Consider the following 18054-nt stretch of genomic DNA (forward strand, 5'->3'; position numbering starts at 1 on the left):
TCATTTCGCACATGCATCCAACCCTGCCTGCTTATTGAAGATGTTTCTGACTGTAGCAACCCTACTGAGAGCGTCCAATAAAAATTAAAACAACTTTGTAATATTTCTATATCATAATTATGGAGTTTTATTATATAAATTTTGGGATCAAAGGTGATCAAAGTAAACGCATGTTGATTTATCATCGATCGATGTGAAAACAAGAACATGTTTGGATGTTATGCACAAAAGGCATTCTTATTTCGCTTTATTGTTTTGTTGTTCACGTTCGATAGCTCGTTGCTTGGCTTTTTCATAAATAGGCAATAATTGACCCTGTAACACAAAAACAAAAACAAAAACGTAAATCACAAACCATCTAGATGGTGTTATTGATTGTTCGAAAATGTTCGAATTACCTGTTCGGCCAACATTTTCAGTAGCTCCACGATAAACGGCAAATAGTTGTGCTTACGTCGAATATTTTCAATCTGGAAATATATGTTCAAGTTAGGTCGCTTGAAATGTTTATGTTCATCATTATGATTTAATTACCTTGTACTGTTTCTTTTTTGCCATGTCATCTTCGATGAGGCTTCGCAAACGTGCAACTTCAGCTTGTTTTGTGTCTGTATCCATGTCATTTTCCGATGTACCATTTAGAATTTGATCAATTTTACGTTGATAAATGAGCTGCCTATCAGATACAAGAGCCATCAAATTGAAGTGAATTTCACCTTCACTGTATTTATCGATTCGTTTTTGAATGATTGGTCGAACAACATCAACCCAATCTTGATTGGCTGAAATTGGTCCCAAATCGATTGGACCCTCTTTCAAGCCATCCAGTTCATATAAACGGCCATCGATTGGCACGTAACCAATGAAATGAAAAACATCTTCATCTTTGGCTGCTTTTTTGTTATCCAATTCGAAGAGTGTTTGACGGGCAAACGAATTGTGAACAGCACGAATTTGTGAAGCATTGCTCAAAGCCAATCCCTTGTTTTGTGCATCGAACGTAATGCAGAATTCCTTTAATTCCGTCAAAGTTGTACCAAGTTTTAAATCGTCATGACTGCAATTCATCAAAATACTGAGAATCGCTTGTGTTGCACACGCATTGTTGATTACCTATTCCATAAATTGTTGTTTAAATGTTAGTCAAAATCGAAAGAAAAAGACTTTTCCAATTTCAGTGTACTGTACATACTTGCTTTGCAAAGAAGATCTTTTCTAACCGATTATCTCGGACAACTGAGCCGGCCGGCTCATCATCCTGTACGTATTTGAATAAGAAGATAAGTCCATGAACGGGCCTGAATAAAGTAAAACATCAAATCTTAAACATTGGAAATACAAACAACATTTAACATTATCCATTCGCTACATACGACAAATCTTTGAACTGTTCCGCATCCAAACTCCATAGTTCTTCAACTTGTACGCCTTCGCAACCTAATAGGATCGGAAAACAAACAGACATAACCTCAACAAATTGAAACATTTATATATATTATTGTGAAATAAAATAAGATTACCAAATTCTTTGATTAATTCGGTGAATACGCCCGGATCGCTTTCGATTAAACACCAGTTTCCAGCACTATCACTCATATTGACGGAATCAATTTATAATTTATCATACAAAACAGTGACTTTACACTTTTCGATAGTCTTTCGTTGAGTAAAAAACACAAACCGTGTACACAATTGGATGATGCGTAAATTTTTGACAGCGGCAATGTTTTGTTGAGTATGTGGAGAGTTTTGCATATATTTATTTTCTTTATGTATATCATAAAGAGAAAGTAAGCAAAGATGAAAAATAATACTCTCCCACGAATTGATTTGCAGCAAATGTAAAACCATTCGAGAAAAAAAATTAGTATTTATATCCGATTCACACGATAAACGGATGGTTGGCTCTGATTAGAGAATTCAATAGAGATGGCATTAGTTGCTGTAAGAGAATGGCTGTAGTGACTCAGAGAAATGTCAGTGAAAAAATAATGCGTACAGAGAGATGAGGAATTTGACAGTTGTTACCGTAAAACACTAAACAATTCATCTCAGTATAGGAGGACCTAAATTGCAAGCTCACTCACACACGCAAATCTATACTATACCAATGCATGTTTATTGAATGTACGTATATACCTATATGAATGCACGAAGAATGAGGGACAGTGAAGAGTTAAGAATCACCAGCCAAGCGATACAAACAATATTGAGAGTCGTGTAAATAAGTGATAAAATTTGAATAATAACAATTTGTTCTACAATCCAAATAGTTGTGGATCGGCAAAAATATTGAAACGCAAAAAGAAATAGGAGAAAAAAAAGTGTCGAAACGGTGACGAAAAGAGAGCAACAACAAATTCAATAACAAACGCCGCGCATATATATATATACTATATATATATGCTATTTTATATCATTTGCAAACATGTAACCAGTTTTCTGTTTGTGTTTGTATTTCAATACGGTGTAGCGTTTATTCGATCCGATCCAATCCGATTATTTGCTGTATGCGCTAAAAAGTCGCAGCATAAAAGAAAATAAATAAAAATAATTCGAAAATAAAAGTAAATATTATACAGTTAGTTGTCGCATCCAACGGCACATCAAATACGTAGTAAAATGGTGATCTCAAAGGTGGGGAAGCGCAAACGGAATCCACCGCCGGTTAAAGAAACACGTCCTGTACAGGAACAGCCCAAAAGGTGAAGAGCATTCCTATTTATGTTTACAATTTTCATTTTTTTTTTCTTTCAAATCAATTGCAACACACGCAGAGAATATGTTTAAAGAGTTCGCAAGGGCTTTTAATGAATTAGCAAAAGGATTTGTTCTATCTGTGTGCATAATTCCAAATGGTGAAATGAATCACACAAAAAAATACACAATCCAAGTGATTTTTCTTGATAACTTTTACTTGTGAACCGAATCAAATGTACAGTCATTTCGGTCAAGAATTCGTATCATATGGACAATTAATGTTATTATCCCCGAAAATCTCGCTTCAACATTCACATGAACAATTCGATTTTGTAAGTTGTCAGAATGTGTTTGGGTAATCTCGTTCATATACAATTCGGTTGATTGGTGTGAATTGCGGGGCAAATTATAAATTAAGTATCCGAACAATAATAGTTCAGATTAAAATTATTGATATGATTTGAGTACAAATCCGAGATGGCAATGCATTTATGTAAGAATAAATCTTTAATCGATTTTCAAGAAGAAAGAGGTCATAGACGCTGACAGTCAGTTTCATTACATCGAAAAAAAATAATATATATGCTCGTTTTGATTTACGACCAGTTTGCAGTACGCAAATAATATTGCGGTATGTGCAATTATTTAATTGACACTGACACTGTGGATAAGCCATCATCACTCGAAAACTCAAAATAGCATTAGATATATCACTTAATCATGAGTAAACGATTTCGCCCAAAATCGGAGCTCGTTATATATTTTGTCGTGCACACATCTGGCCGAAATGTGTGTGTGTGTGTTTTTTTTCTTCATTATTATTAATTTTTACTTTGCTTATTTATTTTTCGTTGTTTGTAATGCAAAAGCCCCACACTAAATGAGTCGCATTCGCATTGGCGAAAAATGACATCATTCTATTTAAAGAAAAATCTGCACATACAAAAATTCATACCGCAAAATAAGATGGGCGAGAGAGTTTTTGATTGCACTTTCTTTGGAATGAATACAATATATGCAATTTCTCGGAGAAATCGCACCGAAGCAAGTATACTAGGCCCAATTTTTTTTATCACTACTAGTACATTCGGATTTCCATGAACGAATATTTTTTAGCGGTACACACAACGAACTTCTGTAGTTATTAAAATTTATTTATTTTTTCTCTTGAAAAACAATCGAAATGTCATTGTTGGAGCTGACGAAAATTTGTCTACTGAATTCAGTTTTGAACGCATTACTTTTTTTTTTTGATTCAGACCAAAAGTGCAGGCTCAACGTAAATTTGCCCAAGTATGCGGTGGAAGTGCATCATCAACGCTACCCTCTAGCTTGCTTGCAAGCCAATCGACGACACAGAATGGAAGTGTAAAAACAGATGGAATAAATCATGATCCGCCACAAGAACTGCTACCGAACAGACGGCCAAATACAGAGGACTTCCTAACATTTCTTTGTTTTCGCGGAACATCGGTTCTTCCATCACATTTAGATTTTTTTAATACAAATAAAAATTCGGATCCGAGACAAGCGAAGCCGAAGACAGAAGCGATGGCGCCTAGCTGTAGCTCAAAAGAAGTTAAGCAAGAGGATAAGCGGTCTGAGATCAAGAATGAAAAGAGCGATGTTGTAAAAGATGCGAAAAAAGACGACGATCCACCGAAATTTATTCCGTTTGCCGTACGGAAACGGGCTGATACTGTTGCCGCTGGATCGCGTAAACAAACCGTTCAAGCATTGAAGAAAAAGTATCAAGACCAACGAATTGCTAAAAATAAAGCACAATGTAAAACAAGGTCGTCCACGGCAAAAGAAGCTGAAATGAGTAAAATGCAGAAATCGAAACAAAATGAAGTTGATGTGACCCCAAACGATAGCCCTGGAAAAGGCCGAAATAAGAGAAAACTTCGCGGAAATGTTGGAAATATTCAACCCGAAGAAGAACCGGTTATAGTGAAAGCGCCGAAAACAGCCAGAGATTCAATTACGCGGCCACAAAAAACTCTCCCAGCTGACACGACTAAAGTATGTATTTTTCAATGAAAATACGTTAATTAGTGTTTATTTTTGAGTCTATACAAATTTGGTTCACTGGGAAATATTTTCTTTTTACAGGGACAAAAAGTAGGAACTCGTACGACAAAATCAATCGGGTCCATTCCAGCTAAAAGCGAAGAGAAAGAAAAAGAAAAAGATAAGGAGAAAGCGAAGGAGAAGGAGAAAGAAAAAGAAACAGAAGAGAGTACGAGAACAACGAGACAAAGGAGTTATTCGTTGCCTAAGCCGGAAGTGAAACCACCTAAAACTCCGGAAAAAAGTGCAAATCAAGCTGAGTCTGCAACTCCAAAAAGTGCAAAGAGCAAAAACGCCAAGAAAAATGCCAATGACACAGTTGAAGGAGATTTTTCATCCGACGACGATTTGCCATTGGTCGAGAAAAAGAAGGCTAAAGCGGCACGCCAAGAAAAGCCAAAACGGAATTTAAAGCGAATCTCCAATCGTCAGAACCAGTCCATTGAGTCGAATGAACGGGAGAGATCTGGTGACAGAAAGTCAGATGTAAGCTCATCAGAGCCGAAACGAAAAGTACTTGCCACAAATAGAAAATCGGCGCAGAACAAAAATACTTCCAATGCACAAAGCCACGCCAAGTCGACTGTTAGTGACAAATCAGAAAATGAATCGCAGCAAGAGAGCAAAAATGATGCAAAAGTTGTGAGTCGAAAGCGCCGTAATGAATTTACCGATCTTTCGCAAACCGATCAAAGTGAGAATGAAACGAAAACTGGCCGTCCGATGCGTAAAACTAAGGAAGCAGCCGCTATATACATGGAACTGATAGGTCAAAAATTAAATTTGAGCGATTTCGACGATGATTTGTCCGTTGATAGTTTTCCAGAATTGCCCAATGTCAAGAAAACTGAACAAATGGAGAACGAATTGAAGGCAAACTTGGGGAAAGAGAAGCGTGAACTCACATCAACACCCAAAAGAGGTCGACCGAAACGAGAAGATGCGAGTTTAGTGCCCGAAGAAAAACCCGAAACAACTCAAAAATCGATTGAAAATGGCCATAAGGAGGAAAAATCGAAGACAGGGGAAAAGAAGAAATTAGAAAAAAGTTTCAGCGATTCGGATGATGAGCCATTGGCCAGTAAATTAGAACGAAAATCAAAATCTCCCAAAAACCAAAGGAAGTCCATTGCGATTCCGGTGGGAAAAATCGATTTGAACCAAGAAAATAGAACGGAGAATAAGCATGAAGCATCATTTAGAAGTGCTGACAATTCAGGCGAATGCAAACCTTTAGAAACGACAGCTAACAATACAACTATCGCTCTTAATTCTACTATGACAACACCAGCAAAACATAATACATCAACAACCACTGAACCCACAACAAAAACGAAAAATACTTCATCACCACCAAAAAGCATTGATTTGAATGAAACCGAGTTTAAAATGCCGGCTGAAAGTGTGAAGCAACTTTTGAGCCCACCCATAAATGTGAGCCCGATCAAAATTCCAACCATTCGGCCAAAAACAGCTGCCTTCAACAAGGACCTTCTGCTGGCTTCATCGTCTGGAAAAAATACATCGCAAAGCATATCATCCATTTTAGCCGATTTAATGCCGAGCAAAGAGGAATCGGGAAAAATATTTGGTATCGCTAGTGTAACATTAGCACAGAGCTCTGGTCCAATTGACACCAAGTGCACACTCGGAAAATGTGGTTCAATACACAAGCCATCACTGGGGCCAGGCGTTCCAACTGAGGCTTATTTAGGTGACCAAATGTCAAATAAAGATCGACGAAAAGCCAAGGTCAACATGACTCATGAGCAAATTGAAAAATGGTTGTCGGAATGTTCAATGACTGCCGATCCATTCGTTAATGATTCGCTCGACGACGAACTTGACTTGACAAGTTCGCCGAAACCAATCAATTATTTATCCACGCCATCACCGTTGCATACGCTACGCGATGGCGACAATTTCCGAGATGAAAGTTCATCTTCAACCAAATTCAGAACTCAAACGCCCAAAGAGGGTAAATTGACTCAAGTACAACAAACAACACCGGTGAAGGGCAAAATAAACTTATTTCCAAAAGGTGAATGTACCAAAACTTCGACAGAAAAAGAAGATAAGACTTTGGCAAATCAAACCAAGCCGATTGTTGCAAAAAAAGAAGCTCAGATTGTTTTAGAAAAGGCATCGGTTTCGAAAAAGCCGACTTCAACCAATCAAATCAAGAGCGCAGATGCGGACGAATCGAAGAATGAAAGCATCAAACCAATTTCAGTGGTGAAAGTACAGTCATCGCCAAATAAACCAAATGTGAGTGGTATACCAATAACGCCCGACAAGAAACCGATTTACAATCGAAGAACACCCGTTTATAATACCAAGAAAACGGATCAAGGCACTGTGAAAAGTCCCCCAGTTGTGAACACATTTGGTGCCTTCTCGCCCGAAAACGAAGCAAGTGTCTACTCTTTTGACAAAGAAGAAGATAACATGCCGGCATCAATTCCATTTCGTAGACATAGTAGAAGAGGTTCAACGCATTCGAAAAATAATGAAAATGATACAACAATCAAGACGACAAATATTGCACAGATGGCTAAATCAAATCAACGGGATCAACCGGCGAAGAAACAACAGATATTTTTAGCCTTAGGCCCTGAAGACGGTAAAACGTCTGCCCCAATTCCAGTTCTAGCCAAGCCGAATGCCAAAGACAAAGACAAAGACAAAGACAAAGACAAAGACAAAGACAAAGGAATGAAATCGCTGGTGAATGAAAGTGAATTAGGAAAAGCAATTATGGCATCAGATAATGATGGAAAGGATTCTGATTCGGAAGGGCACACATTTTATATACCGCTACAATGTATGGCCAATACCGGTAATGCATCCGATCAGCTCATTCAAGGAGTGGCTGTTAAGCTTGGTACTGAAGGACCAGAAGGGCCGAATCAAAAGGTTATTATGCACGCCAAATTAGTGACCAAATCACAAATGAGCGCAAACACAGCTCCAATACCAGAAGGTATGGGCATGGCCAACATACACGAAATAGTTAAAAATTTGATAGCCAACAAAGAAGTGGTTGGTTCGAAATCCGTTCCAATCGGCACCATTCAGCCACAGTCCAAGTGCAATGACTCAACGAAACCAAGTACATCGGTGTTACCATCAGAGCCAGTATTATCTAACCAACCAACTACATCGAACTTAACACGGCACAATTCTAATCAATCATTATTCTCTCAAAAGACCAAAAGCACCAAACGCACTAAAAACGAGCAAACCATTCAACCGAGTAACAACACTGCATTTCCCCGATACGATGACCCGGCACAAATGGTCGAGGCGCCCGTATTTAAACCAACTGAAAGAGAATTTCAAGATCCAATCGAATTTATAAATCGTATCACTCCAATTGCCGCTCGTTTTGGTTTGTGTCGCATTATCCCACCGTCAACATTCAAACCCGAATGTAAAATAAGCGATGACATGAGATTCACGGCCTACAATCAGTACGTGCATAAAATGTTGCATCGATGGGGGCCGAGTGTCAAAGAGTTCAGCGCAATAAAAAAATACTTGGCTACTCAATGCATAACGTTGAATCAGCCACCATTGATTGGAGGCATGGAAGTGGATTTGCCACGATTATACCACACGGTTCAAGAGTTGGGCGGTCTCAGAGAAGTCATTGAGAAGAAAAAGTGGGCGCGTGTGGCTGAAGAAATGTGCATACCCAAATCAGCTCAAGATCGTGTAACGAAACTCGATGACATATATTGCAAATATTTACTACCATATGATACACTTTCACCCAGTGAACGGCAGAAATTGTTTGAAAGTGTTGAGGCCGATTGGGCAAAGAGCGAAGCGAAAGCTCGACGCAATGCGGACCGAAGTGCACTGAGTGAAAGTAACTCAAACGAAAATTCCGACGAAGAGCAATCTGATGAAGATGATGATGAATCGGGGGATAGTGGTTCGATGGAGTGTATTGTTAAGGGGAAAAGCATGGCCCTCAGTGCATTTTTCCGTGTTGCAAGGAACACTATGGCGCTTTGGTTCCGGAACACTGAACCAATCACAAGTGAAGTCGAAGCGGAGTTTTGGCGACACGTTGCAGGTATATTGAATTTTGATGTACTTTCAAAAATAAATTATTGAATTTTGATCTAATATTCATTGCAGTTCGCGATAGTCACGTATGCGTTCACTCAGGCTCCATTGATTCAAGCGGATGGGGATATGGTTTCCCTTCACCGGGCCCAAAGACTAAAAACTCTACGTGCAGCAAACATCCATGGAATTTGAAAGTTCTCACAAACAATCACAATTCGATTTTGAGATCGATTGGTCCAATTACAGGAGTTACCGTGCCCACGCTGCATGTTGGAATGCTTTTCAGTGCTTGTTGCTGGTATCGTGATCCCCACGGTTTGCCTTGGATCGAATACTTGCATACAGGTGGCAGTAAAATTTGGTACAGTGTACCAAATGAGCAAAGCACCAATTTCCGTACAGCATTTACATCGCTTGTACCAACCCATTGTCAGAATAAAACGGTTTGGCTACCATGCGACACAGCAATGGTACCGCCACACATGTTGACTGATCGCGGGGTTTCACTGTGTCGAACCGAACAAGAACCAGGACAGTTTGTTGTAGTTTTCCCACGTGCCTACACCTCCAACATATGCACCGGCTACTCCATTTCGGAGAGCGTCTACTTTGCCCCGATGTCGTGGTTGGAAACAGCCAAAGAAGATTTCAAGGTAATTACAGTTACTTTTAAGAATGCACCTAGAATATTCATGTAATTTGAACTGTCAATTTGGCTGTAATTTTCACAGGATATTCACGAAAGTTGTGAACCAGCCATGTTCTCTTTGGAACAGCTTCTCTTTTCTGTTGCATCAGATGTTCGAACCAATGTTGATATATTGGAAACTGTACTTCCAATGCTAAAGGAGGTGTACGATCGTGAGATTAAAGAAAGAGCTGAAATTCAGGTCAGTACCAAAATAATAAATGAATTATGTTTTCTTTTTGTCTTGTTTTTTGTGCCTGGAACTAATTAATACTGCTTGTTTTCCCTAAATTCAGGCATGCGGTGTTAATCGTACGGAAAAAATCGTGCTCAAACCAAAAAAGCCACAAACAGAAGAAAATGAATGTGATATCTGTCGTGCAAATGTGTATATTTCATGGATTAAATGCGATGATGACAGTATTTACTGTTTACAGCATGCCGTTAAATATTTGAAAAATTGTCGAATACAAGCTAAGCAGTGCAAGTTACTATTTATGTATAGAAAAGAGGAAATTGACGAATTGATTAGTAAAGTGAATGAAAAGATAACGCAACAGAAGAAAAAGAATGAAAGCAAAAAATGAAGCTTCAATATTGCATACGCATAGTACGGTAATTTGTAAAGAAAAATTCCCCACAATTGTATATATTAAAATCTCGGGTGAGGAAATTTAAATGTGTCTTTTTTGCAATTTTGTTTGTAATCATTTGGATTTAAATATTTGATGAGGCAACCAGTCGCGGTCAAGTAACCCGGATGCACGACTAAAAATGAAAATATTTTAATTTAAATGGAAATCAGCTAGTTAACCTGTTACCAGATGCACATAATTATTATTATACATGCAAATTCAACGAAATTTGTCTTTTAAATAATTACTCGCTTAGTTTGGTGATCTCTTAATAGATCACAAGAATAAAGTGATTTTCTTTAGGTGACATCAGTTCTTCTTGAAGACACATCTCATGAGAAACAAACTTCTCTATCACTGATTAAGTTGCCATTCGAGTTAGACGAAGCCATCTAATTTTATATGTTTTTATTTTATTTACAATGTAAAAGTCAGAAGCAAAACTTTGTAAAACAATAAATATTGTACGTTTAAACGAAAAGGGCCTATTTTTGATGAAGGTAACAATTTTGGTCAATTGCCGATTCACATCCTGACTACCCGCAGCTAATTTAATAAATTAATGCGGAAATTGGATTTAATTTCCACTTTGGTAATATTAGATTAGGTTGTGCTTCCATCAATTATTTGAATTCAGATCATCAAACATGTTAATTTTATTCTAATATACGAAAACATATGAAATGATGATTTCGCCAGACACTTTCTGACTAAAATAAACAAATATTCATCACATCAATAATTTTATTAGTAATTTGCTTTTATGCCATTATTCATTTATCCGATCCAGCAGAACTCATTTGTATGTGCAATTTTTTAGAATGAACAATGAACAGACACTCGCATGCAATCGTGCTATTTGCATTGATCAAGATGAAACTCTGAAAGGTAGGCCATGGCAAAATGTAGGCAATCAATTCTCCCTGGGCGAATTCATACATGCTAAACCTACGGTAATAGCATGGTAGCAGCAGAAAAAGAAGATTAGACAAAACTTCAAATGAAATCGAACTAGCTATTGCTAGCTTACTGGCTATTTATTAATTGGGCACATTGTTATGAATGAAACGTACATCCTTGATCCGCTAACCGTCCGTCATTCGAATTGGAATGTTTATTGGTAAATCATTACATATAAGATTCTGTACAAATAAGAAGTCTTGTAATAAAATAACAATCTTCTAATGTTCATGGATAGGCATTCCATGAACAAATTCAATTTTGAATTTTATTTATCGTTTGGTTCGACGACGTGGATAAGAAGTTCCATTAATTGTTTTAATCATAGATGAATTTTATTCTAGCGAAAACCAAAAGAATGTGCAAATGTATCGAACGAGCTAGCTATCACCCATACCGGCTCCTTCCGCTGACAGACTGTCCGACAGACTAGAACTGGATTCACCAAAATATTGGCTTGCTTTAAAGAATTCGATTGGTTTATACGTGAGTTCAGGGTCATCAACATTTTCGGGGAGACGGCTTCGATCACTCTTTACAATTTTTCCCAACAATGGTTTGAAAAATCCTTTGATGCCAGTATTATTGTAGCCCAGTTCCTCTTCAGCTTTGTTCATATTTTGTTCAAGAGATGTTATATCGATGTTAACACGGTCGAGCATCAGTTGAAGCTTATCGATTCGATCTGAATATTGTTGAATGCCCGTTTTACATTCAATTATATTGGGGAGTGATGTTGATGCTGAAATATTTTTCATCTATTGAACAGAATACAATTTGATTACTGATCAAACAGATCATAGAGGCTTGACATTAGATCTCACTCACAATCGATATGGATGATTCCAATTCATCCATTCGCGTTAATATCTCATCAATGTTGGTACAGATTGGTGCGATCTGAAATCAGAATAGTTTGCAATTTAGATTCGATTTAATAAAAGCATATCAGTTAACGTACCTCCTTAGCAAAATCAATTTGACGTAGGTAATTGGCGTAGTCTCTTGCAGTTTCTTCAACCATTTCAATGTTGTCGTTTTCTTAAATGTACTGTGTTAGGAAATTGAAGTAGAAAAAAATGTCCACCAGTATCGAAGTTAGTTCATTTGCATTGAAATATCAATAAAAATAGTTATTAAACAATAACTACGGAAATATTTGGTTTCTATTCACAAATCGTTCGAACGAAATACCAATGTTATTTATTTATCAATACCCAATGGATGCTATGCGATGACGTTGAATTGAACGCATCCATCGATATGTTGGTGTCGAAACGTGTGAGTGAAGGTGACGATGAGTATATACGATGTATATTGAATGTGTCAACATTTGGTTGTTGTCAACGTCACCTAGATTTTAATGCAAAGTTGATATAGTTATAAAGTGATCGGATTTCTATGTGCAGTTTACATAAACAACTGGAGCAGACGAAACTACTTCAGATTGTTAACAGGTTTTATTTTTCGAAAAGAAAAACAATAAAGAAGTTTGTAGAGGATGTGATACTGTTTTGATTTGAAATGAGGCTGCAAAGAATCACAGCGAATCGGATGAAAGATTATATTCGCTAAAAGCCCTATTCGTGGAATTATAAAAACGCATTAATCTAAGTAAACAAAGTGCGAAATCATATGCAACTATGATTCAATGCAATTTCTTACTTAATGTAAGGATAGACTCCAAAATAAACCAAATCATTCTAGAAAATCTGTGATCTTAAGCATTTCTAAAATATATTGGATTTTGTCGAAATAAGAAAACAAAAAAAAAATTGACTAACTTCTACATTTTGTGCAATAAACGCTGATAAACAGGTCTACCGTACCATAACAAAGAGATACACTCGAACATATGTGAGCGATATGCGTGTACCAACGAAAACGAAAAAGATAACAAATTACTCGAGCTTTGAATAAATGGTCTATGTGTATGAATTAAATAGAACCGCGAATAAAAAAATATTGGATATTTGGGCTGTATGTATATACAAAGCTATAAACACCGGAGCAAATGAAATTTATTCAGTAGGTGAATTTCGTGGAAAGAGATGCGTGTATTGTGGAGATGTTGAAATAAAATGAGAACGTGTCTATTTCAACACGAAAATGACTGAGTCAAGGTACAAAATCATACGAATTAATCAAAGTATACGTAGCGATCATGAGGATGACGACGAATATGAAGAAGATCTTACTGACAACAACTTGGACGATGACACAGTAACAATCGTTCCTGCGAACGATTCAGATGACCTTCACTTTCCCAACAAATTCAACGATAATAATAACAATATGCCAACACCCACGGGAACTTTGACATTGATTTTGATATATTTCATCTTATCAATCGGTCTGACGTTTTATCAAAGAAACTTGCTAAAGGTACCACAAGACACACACACACATACACGCTTTTCTGGTTATCGATTTGATAAATTCGAGCAGAAAAAATCGATTATTGATCTATATTGCATTAAAATCTACCCAATGTTTGCTATTTCGCAGGAATTTCATTTCCCATTTACGGTTGTCCTAACGCATTTACTCTTGAAGCTAGTCATGGCAGGATCTGTTCGTTATTTATACAGATGTTTTACTGGAAAGTCTCGCGTTCATATCGATTGGAGAAAATCATTTAGGAAATTAGCCCCAACAGGTATAGCGGCTGGAATTGATATAGGATTTTCAAACTGGGGCCTTGAACTTGTAACAATATCATTGTGCGTATAATTAGTTGCGATACTGTACAGATATCATTAATTGTTTGTATATGAAATATATTTTTATATCGGTTTTATTTCTCTCCAGGTATACAATGACCAAATCATCAACGATACTCTTCATTTTATTCTTTGCCATTTTATTTGGTTTGGAGAAGAAGGTATTTTATTCGATGCTGAAAATTGAAACTAAATGAGTTGCTAACGAATCATATTTTCCACAGAGTTGGCTGCTAATGGTGATTGTTGCGCTAATTTCATCGGGACTGTGTTTGTTTACTTACAAATCAACACAGTTCAATACACTTGGATTCATATTCCTGATTCTGGCGTCAATCACGAGTGGAATTCGTTGGACATTTGCACAGTTTATAATGCAAAAGTCAAAGCTGGGATTGCATAATCCCATTGACATGATGTATTTCATGCAACCATGGATGATTTTACCAATACTACCGTTAACACTTGGATTTGAAGGTAAATTGCGTTTAGAAAAACTGATACCGATTGTAAATTATTGTGTTGCAAAACAATTATGTTCGTATTTCGTATTTTGTATTCCAAAGGTGAAGCACTATTAAAATTGTCCGATAGTACATCCGATTCGGTATCACCAGATATCATGCTTGCGATAAAGATTACCGTCGGTGCATTCATAGCGTTTGCGATGGAAGTTAGTGAATTTCTCTTATTATCATATACGTCAAGCTTAACACTGGCAATTTCGGGCATTTTCAAGGTAACATGCAAATGAATATAACACGTTTTTTTTTGGTTTATTCTAACGTTAATTTGGTTCTCTCTAGGAAATTTTCCAATTAATTCTAGCAGTGGCATATAATGGCGATCAGATATCGAAGATAAATATGTTCGGACTTGTCATGTGTCTCAGTGGTATTACATGCCATTTAGTTCATAAATTTTCGACAAGCAAAGTAATTCAAACCATTCCAATAATTTCTGATAACGGCACAGCCGCTCCGACATCGTGTGAACAACAGCTTCAAGTGAACTATGTGAATGGCAATTTCACCAAACAGAACATGAAATTAAATTATTTTTCAAATCAAAATAAACCATTGTTGGACAGCGACGATGCTGAACATTCCGATTCAGACGATTCACAAGACACACAACAGAATGCATCTGAAGTGATATTTGACATATTGAAGCGTCGTGACATCCATAGATGAATTATAGATTAAGCGTAGCATTACTGCACTAGTTGATACTGAAAATTAAATTATGCAGCGAATGAAGTGATAACCATTTGAAATGCCATAGTTTGTGTAAGTGCATTTCCCGTGAAAAAAAAAAACAATACTTATTAAAAATGTATCAGGCTTCAGTCAAGTATTGGATTTTTCAAAGATTTAGACTCCATAAGGAGCTTTTCACTTATGTCTGAAGAAATTGCATTTCACTCGTTTGTTTTCAATAACAGTCGAATGGTCACAAATTATGATGATCTACATTTCGTTAAATGGTAAAAGTATTTTTGCAGGGCTTAAGAATCGCACATTCAGTTCGTAGTACAACTCATTTCAGTGAGAGGCACAGCGCTCGTGTGCGATGGTCTTCTCATAACAACTGAGTTGTGTGCGCTGCACACACTGCTCACTTACTTCTCCTCTGCTTTGTGCGGATCTTCGTTCGGTCGAAGAAAAAAATAAGAAGTAGTAGTAGTAGTATGTTCAACAGGCAAAAACATGTTTTTTTTTTTCACCCTGCGTGTCTGCTGTGAGTATTTGAGCGCACATTGAACGGACAGTGGTAAACTCATTTGTATTTGAGAACTTGTGAACTGTTCGTCCGTTCGTGTGCGTGTAGCGCACACGATATTGTGATGCATTGCGTTTTTCACAGGGTTCACTCTGTACGATTCTTAAGCCCTGTTTTTTTGTGACAAATTGTTGATTACTAATTATCATATGTTTTATACTAAAAAGAAGTAAATTATCAAAGAAATTATCACTTTTTAGTTTTTAATAATTCCCGCCAGCCCATTAGCATTAAACGTAACAAATGCATTTTTAAGACCAAATTTTGCATAAGGCCTTGTTTACAAAATTAAGTTTAAATTATCCCTCAAAAAATGATTTTACATTCATGGATTTGTATTTGCAAGTTTAATTCCTATGTCAAAAGATCGTTTTCCGCACAGAACTGTGAACAAGGTTTATTGTAGATTTAACGAACTGCAAATAAATTATGATATCCTACATGCTTGGTTCTTGTGCAATTTTGATAACATCATAAAAACCTCATAAGAGAATCCTCTGAAATGCATCGAAAATTTTATATGTTATCAACGTTGTACCAAAATAAAGTGATGCAAGACCATATTATGACCATCGATTAAGTGATTTTAAGAATTCTTTGTTTTTACAACAACTCATTCGCTAACTATGTTATTTTTTTTTCCTATAAACTAATAATAATTCAACACATTTTCCGATGTAAAAAAAGCCAACCAAAGTAAATGAGCCAAACTCGAAGAACTTCCTTTTTTTTCGACGAGTACATACATAAATGGTAACGTTTTGGAAATGAGACTTACTTTAGCTAACGAATTAATTTCGTTCTTAAAATGTTCAAAGTTTCTTCCGTTCAAAGCTTCGATCGGGAGTCTCCACTGTGATGAGCATAGGAGTAGGAATTGGTTTAATTTTTTTTATGTCATTGTATTTCACTGTTCCAGAAGAAAACATTTTTGTACAGCCACAGATTATGAATTTTGTAACTTTTACATTCAAGTTAAGACTTAACGGTTAAAATGGATAAAAACCATCACATACATTTCAAAAAGAGTAATTCCGCATAAGATAAATGGTTGTATTTCTCAGTATAATAGGAATTATTTATCGTATTTAATTGGTTTGTTTATTGGTGTTTTGAATTGAAGAGACGACAATAAATTTAACTTCAATCGATTTGTATCGATGATCTTATAAAGCCCTTGTTTCATATCTTTCAAGTAAGAGATGTACGATTTCCCAATGGTATCGACTGAAGTTACTTTAATTGTCCTCCTTTCTGTTGTACGCTCCAAAAGGAAAAAAAAACATTTTATTTTGCATCACATTCAGCTTATCTATTTAGTAATTAAGTAAATCTGATCATAAAACGTATTGTATTTATAAAAATTAAAATGTGCATCACTTCAAAAATTTACTACACTCAATATTACACCACAATGGAATACACTCATACAAACACTTACACCGTTATGGAGTGTATATGTTTTACTCGTATTCGGAGTAAAAACTCAAAATCTAAACGAAGAATGCTTTGAGTGTACTTTTTTTTGTTAATTTTAAAGAGGAAATTGAAAAAACAATTATGTGATTGTGTGAATTTGAAAAATGTTTGTTACAACCAAAATAAAAATGAATGATTAAATTAAAATAAAAAGCAAAACTTTGTTTACATACCTACCTTCGGAAGATCTCAAATCATTGGGTCATGAGAACAGTTTAGTGCATGATGAATTGGGTAGTTAATCGGTGATGCTATGTTTTAAAGTTAGTTTCCCCGTTTGTTATGGTTTCACCAACAGTATCATATGAGAAAAATATCACTATAGTGATATAGCCCAACATGTTTGACAACAATCGCAATTAATAATTCATATTCGCATCCAACTCTTTCCGAATTCCATCTGATTGTAATGATAATAATAAAACATGTTTTCATATTCTTTCAGATTCTCTTTTTATTTATTCACTGCATTTGTAATGATCTTTTTTTGCTGTTTGATTTGGTTTTACCATAATTCAATATCATTGTTTTAAATGTGCATAATTCACTTTATCTTTCCGATTTTTTCATTCAAAAGAGTTTGGCTTTTGCTTTTTAGTTTAATTTTAAAAAAAATTGCCTTGTATTCATCATTGTTGGTTTATTTCCCCTCAAATTTTGAACCGAATTTTGTTTTTAAGACATTTTGGTGCGTTTGAACTTTCTATTTACGAATGAAACGGTACAAAAGCAAGAAATACATTTTTGAGTTAAATGTCAAAGCCTTTAGAAGTTGCCATGCATTGGCGTTTATCCATTGAAGTGTAAGTTTTCACATGAATGCACCAAAATATATCCCAAACATATTGGTGTGTTATCGTTCAGTTTTTCTAGAATAAATTTCGCAAAATTTCATCCTACACTGACAACCATTTAAAATAATAATGGGAAAAAA

General features: G+C 36.1%; 4 protein-coding genes across 4 annotated transcripts; 2 read left to right on the plus strand and 2 right to left on the minus strand.

Annotated features, from left to right (window-relative positions):
• Positions 1-103: 103 nt before the first annotated feature.
• On the minus strand, positions 104-2073 carry LOC129575590 (ubiquitin carboxyl-terminal hydrolase isozyme L5). The gene is made up of 6 exons (XM_055459422.1): positions 1521-2073; positions 1374-1437; positions 1193-1298; positions 535-1113; positions 399-470; positions 104-315 (listed from the first exon to the last, which is right to left on the minus strand). Exons 1-6 carry the CDS (start codon positions 1594-1596, stop codon positions 238-240), a joined length of 975 nt encoding a protein of 324 aa, XP_055315397.1. The 5' UTR covers positions 1597-2073; the 3' UTR covers positions 104-237.
• Positions 2054-10918, plus strand: LOC129575580 (protein Jumonji). Its single transcript, XM_055459394.1, has 6 exons — positions 2054-2705; positions 3960-4725; positions 4816-8857; positions 8923-9506; positions 9585-9743; positions 9838-10918. Exons 1-6 carry the CDS (start codon positions 2623-2625, stop codon positions 10126-10128), a joined length of 5925 nt encoding a protein of 1974 aa, XP_055315369.1. The 5' UTR covers positions 2054-2622; the 3' UTR covers positions 10129-10918.
• A 437-nt stretch (positions 10919-11355) lies between these two features.
• Positions 11356-12446, minus strand: LOC129575593 (biogenesis of lysosome-related organelles complex 1 subunit 4). The gene is made up of 3 exons (XM_055459424.1): positions 12098-12446; positions 11965-12036; positions 11356-11894 (listed from the first exon to the last, which is right to left on the minus strand). The coding sequence occupies exons 1-3, from the start codon at positions 12158-12160 to the stop codon at positions 11517-11519; spliced, it is 513 nt and encodes a 170-aa protein (XP_055315399.1). The 5' UTR covers positions 12161-12446; the 3' UTR covers positions 11356-11516.
• On the plus strand, positions 12425-17273 carry LOC129575586 (solute carrier family 35 member C2). The gene is made up of 6 exons (XM_055459417.1): positions 12425-13521; positions 13645-13859; positions 13948-14020; positions 14084-14336; positions 14426-14598; positions 14666-17273. The coding sequence occupies exons 1-6, from the start codon at positions 13246-13248 to the stop codon at positions 15050-15052; spliced, it is 1377 nt and encodes a 458-aa protein (XP_055315392.1). The 5' UTR covers positions 12425-13245; the 3' UTR covers positions 15053-17273.
• The last annotated feature ends 781 nt before the right edge of the window (positions 17274-18054 follow it).

Source organism: Sitodiplosis mosellana, unplaced genomic scaffold (genome assembly GCF_009176505.1).
Source record: "Sitodiplosis mosellana isolate CC-2019 unplaced genomic scaffold, AAFC_SMos_1.0 Smas_scaffold_6167, whole genome shotgun sequence".
NCBI lineage: Eukaryota > Metazoa > Arthropoda > Insecta > Diptera > Cecidomyiidae > Sitodiplosis > Sitodiplosis mosellana.

What these genes read in the sequence shown, in the direction of transcription:
- LOC129575586 (XM_055459417.1), top strand. Translation starts at nt 13,246, where the DNA reads ATGACTGAGTCAAGGTACAAAATCATACGAATTAATCAAAGTATACGT. An exon ending in GAACTTGTAACAATATCATT is followed by an intron (nt 13,860 to 13,947) that starts GTGCGTATAATT and finishes ATTTCTCTCCAG; the next exon opens with GTATACAATGACCAAATCAT. An exon ending in TATTTGGTTTGGAGAAGAAG is followed by an intron (nt 14,021 to 14,083) that starts GTATTTTATTCG and finishes TATTTTCCACAG; the next exon opens with AGTTGGCTGCTAATGGTGAT.
- LOC129575590 (XM_055459422.1), bottom strand. Translation starts at nt 1,596, where the DNA reads ATGAGTGATAGTGCTGGAAACTGGTGTTTAATCGAAAGCGATCCGGGC. An exon ending in GAACAGTTCAAAGATTTGTC is followed by an intron (nt 1,299 to 1,373) that starts GTATGTAGCGAA and finishes TACTTTATTCAG; the next exon opens with GCCCGTTCATGGACTTATCT. An exon ending in TGAAAATGTTGGCCGAACAG is followed by an intron (nt 316 to 398) that starts GTAATTCGAACA and finishes TTTGTGTTACAG; the next exon opens with GGTCAATTATTGCCTATTTA.
- LOC129575593 (XM_055459424.1), bottom strand. Translation starts at nt 12,160, where the DNA reads ATGGTTGAAGAAACTGCAAGAGACTACGCCAATTACCTACGTCAAATT. An exon ending in AAATTGATTTTGCTAAGGAG is followed by an intron (nt 12,037 to 12,097) that starts GTACGTTAACTG and finishes TTCTGATTTCAG; the next exon opens with ATCGCACCAATCTGTACCAA. An exon ending in TGGAATCATCCATATCGATT is followed by an intron (nt 11,895 to 11,964) that starts GTGAGTGAGATC and finishes TCTGTTCAATAG; the next exon opens with ATGAAAAATATTTCAGCATC.
- LOC129575580 (XM_055459394.1), top strand. Translation starts at nt 2,623, where the DNA reads ATGGTGATCTCAAAGGTGGGGAAGCGCAAACGGAATCCACCGCCGGTT. An exon ending in TCCCAGCTGACACGACTAAA is followed by an intron (nt 4,726 to 4,815) that starts GTATGTATTTTT and finishes TTCTTTTTACAG; the next exon opens with GGACAAAAAGTAGGAACTCG. An exon ending in AAGAAAGAGCTGAAATTCAG is followed by an intron (nt 9,744 to 9,837) that starts GTCAGTACCAAA and finishes CCCTAAATTCAG; the next exon opens with GCATGCGGTGTTAATCGTAC.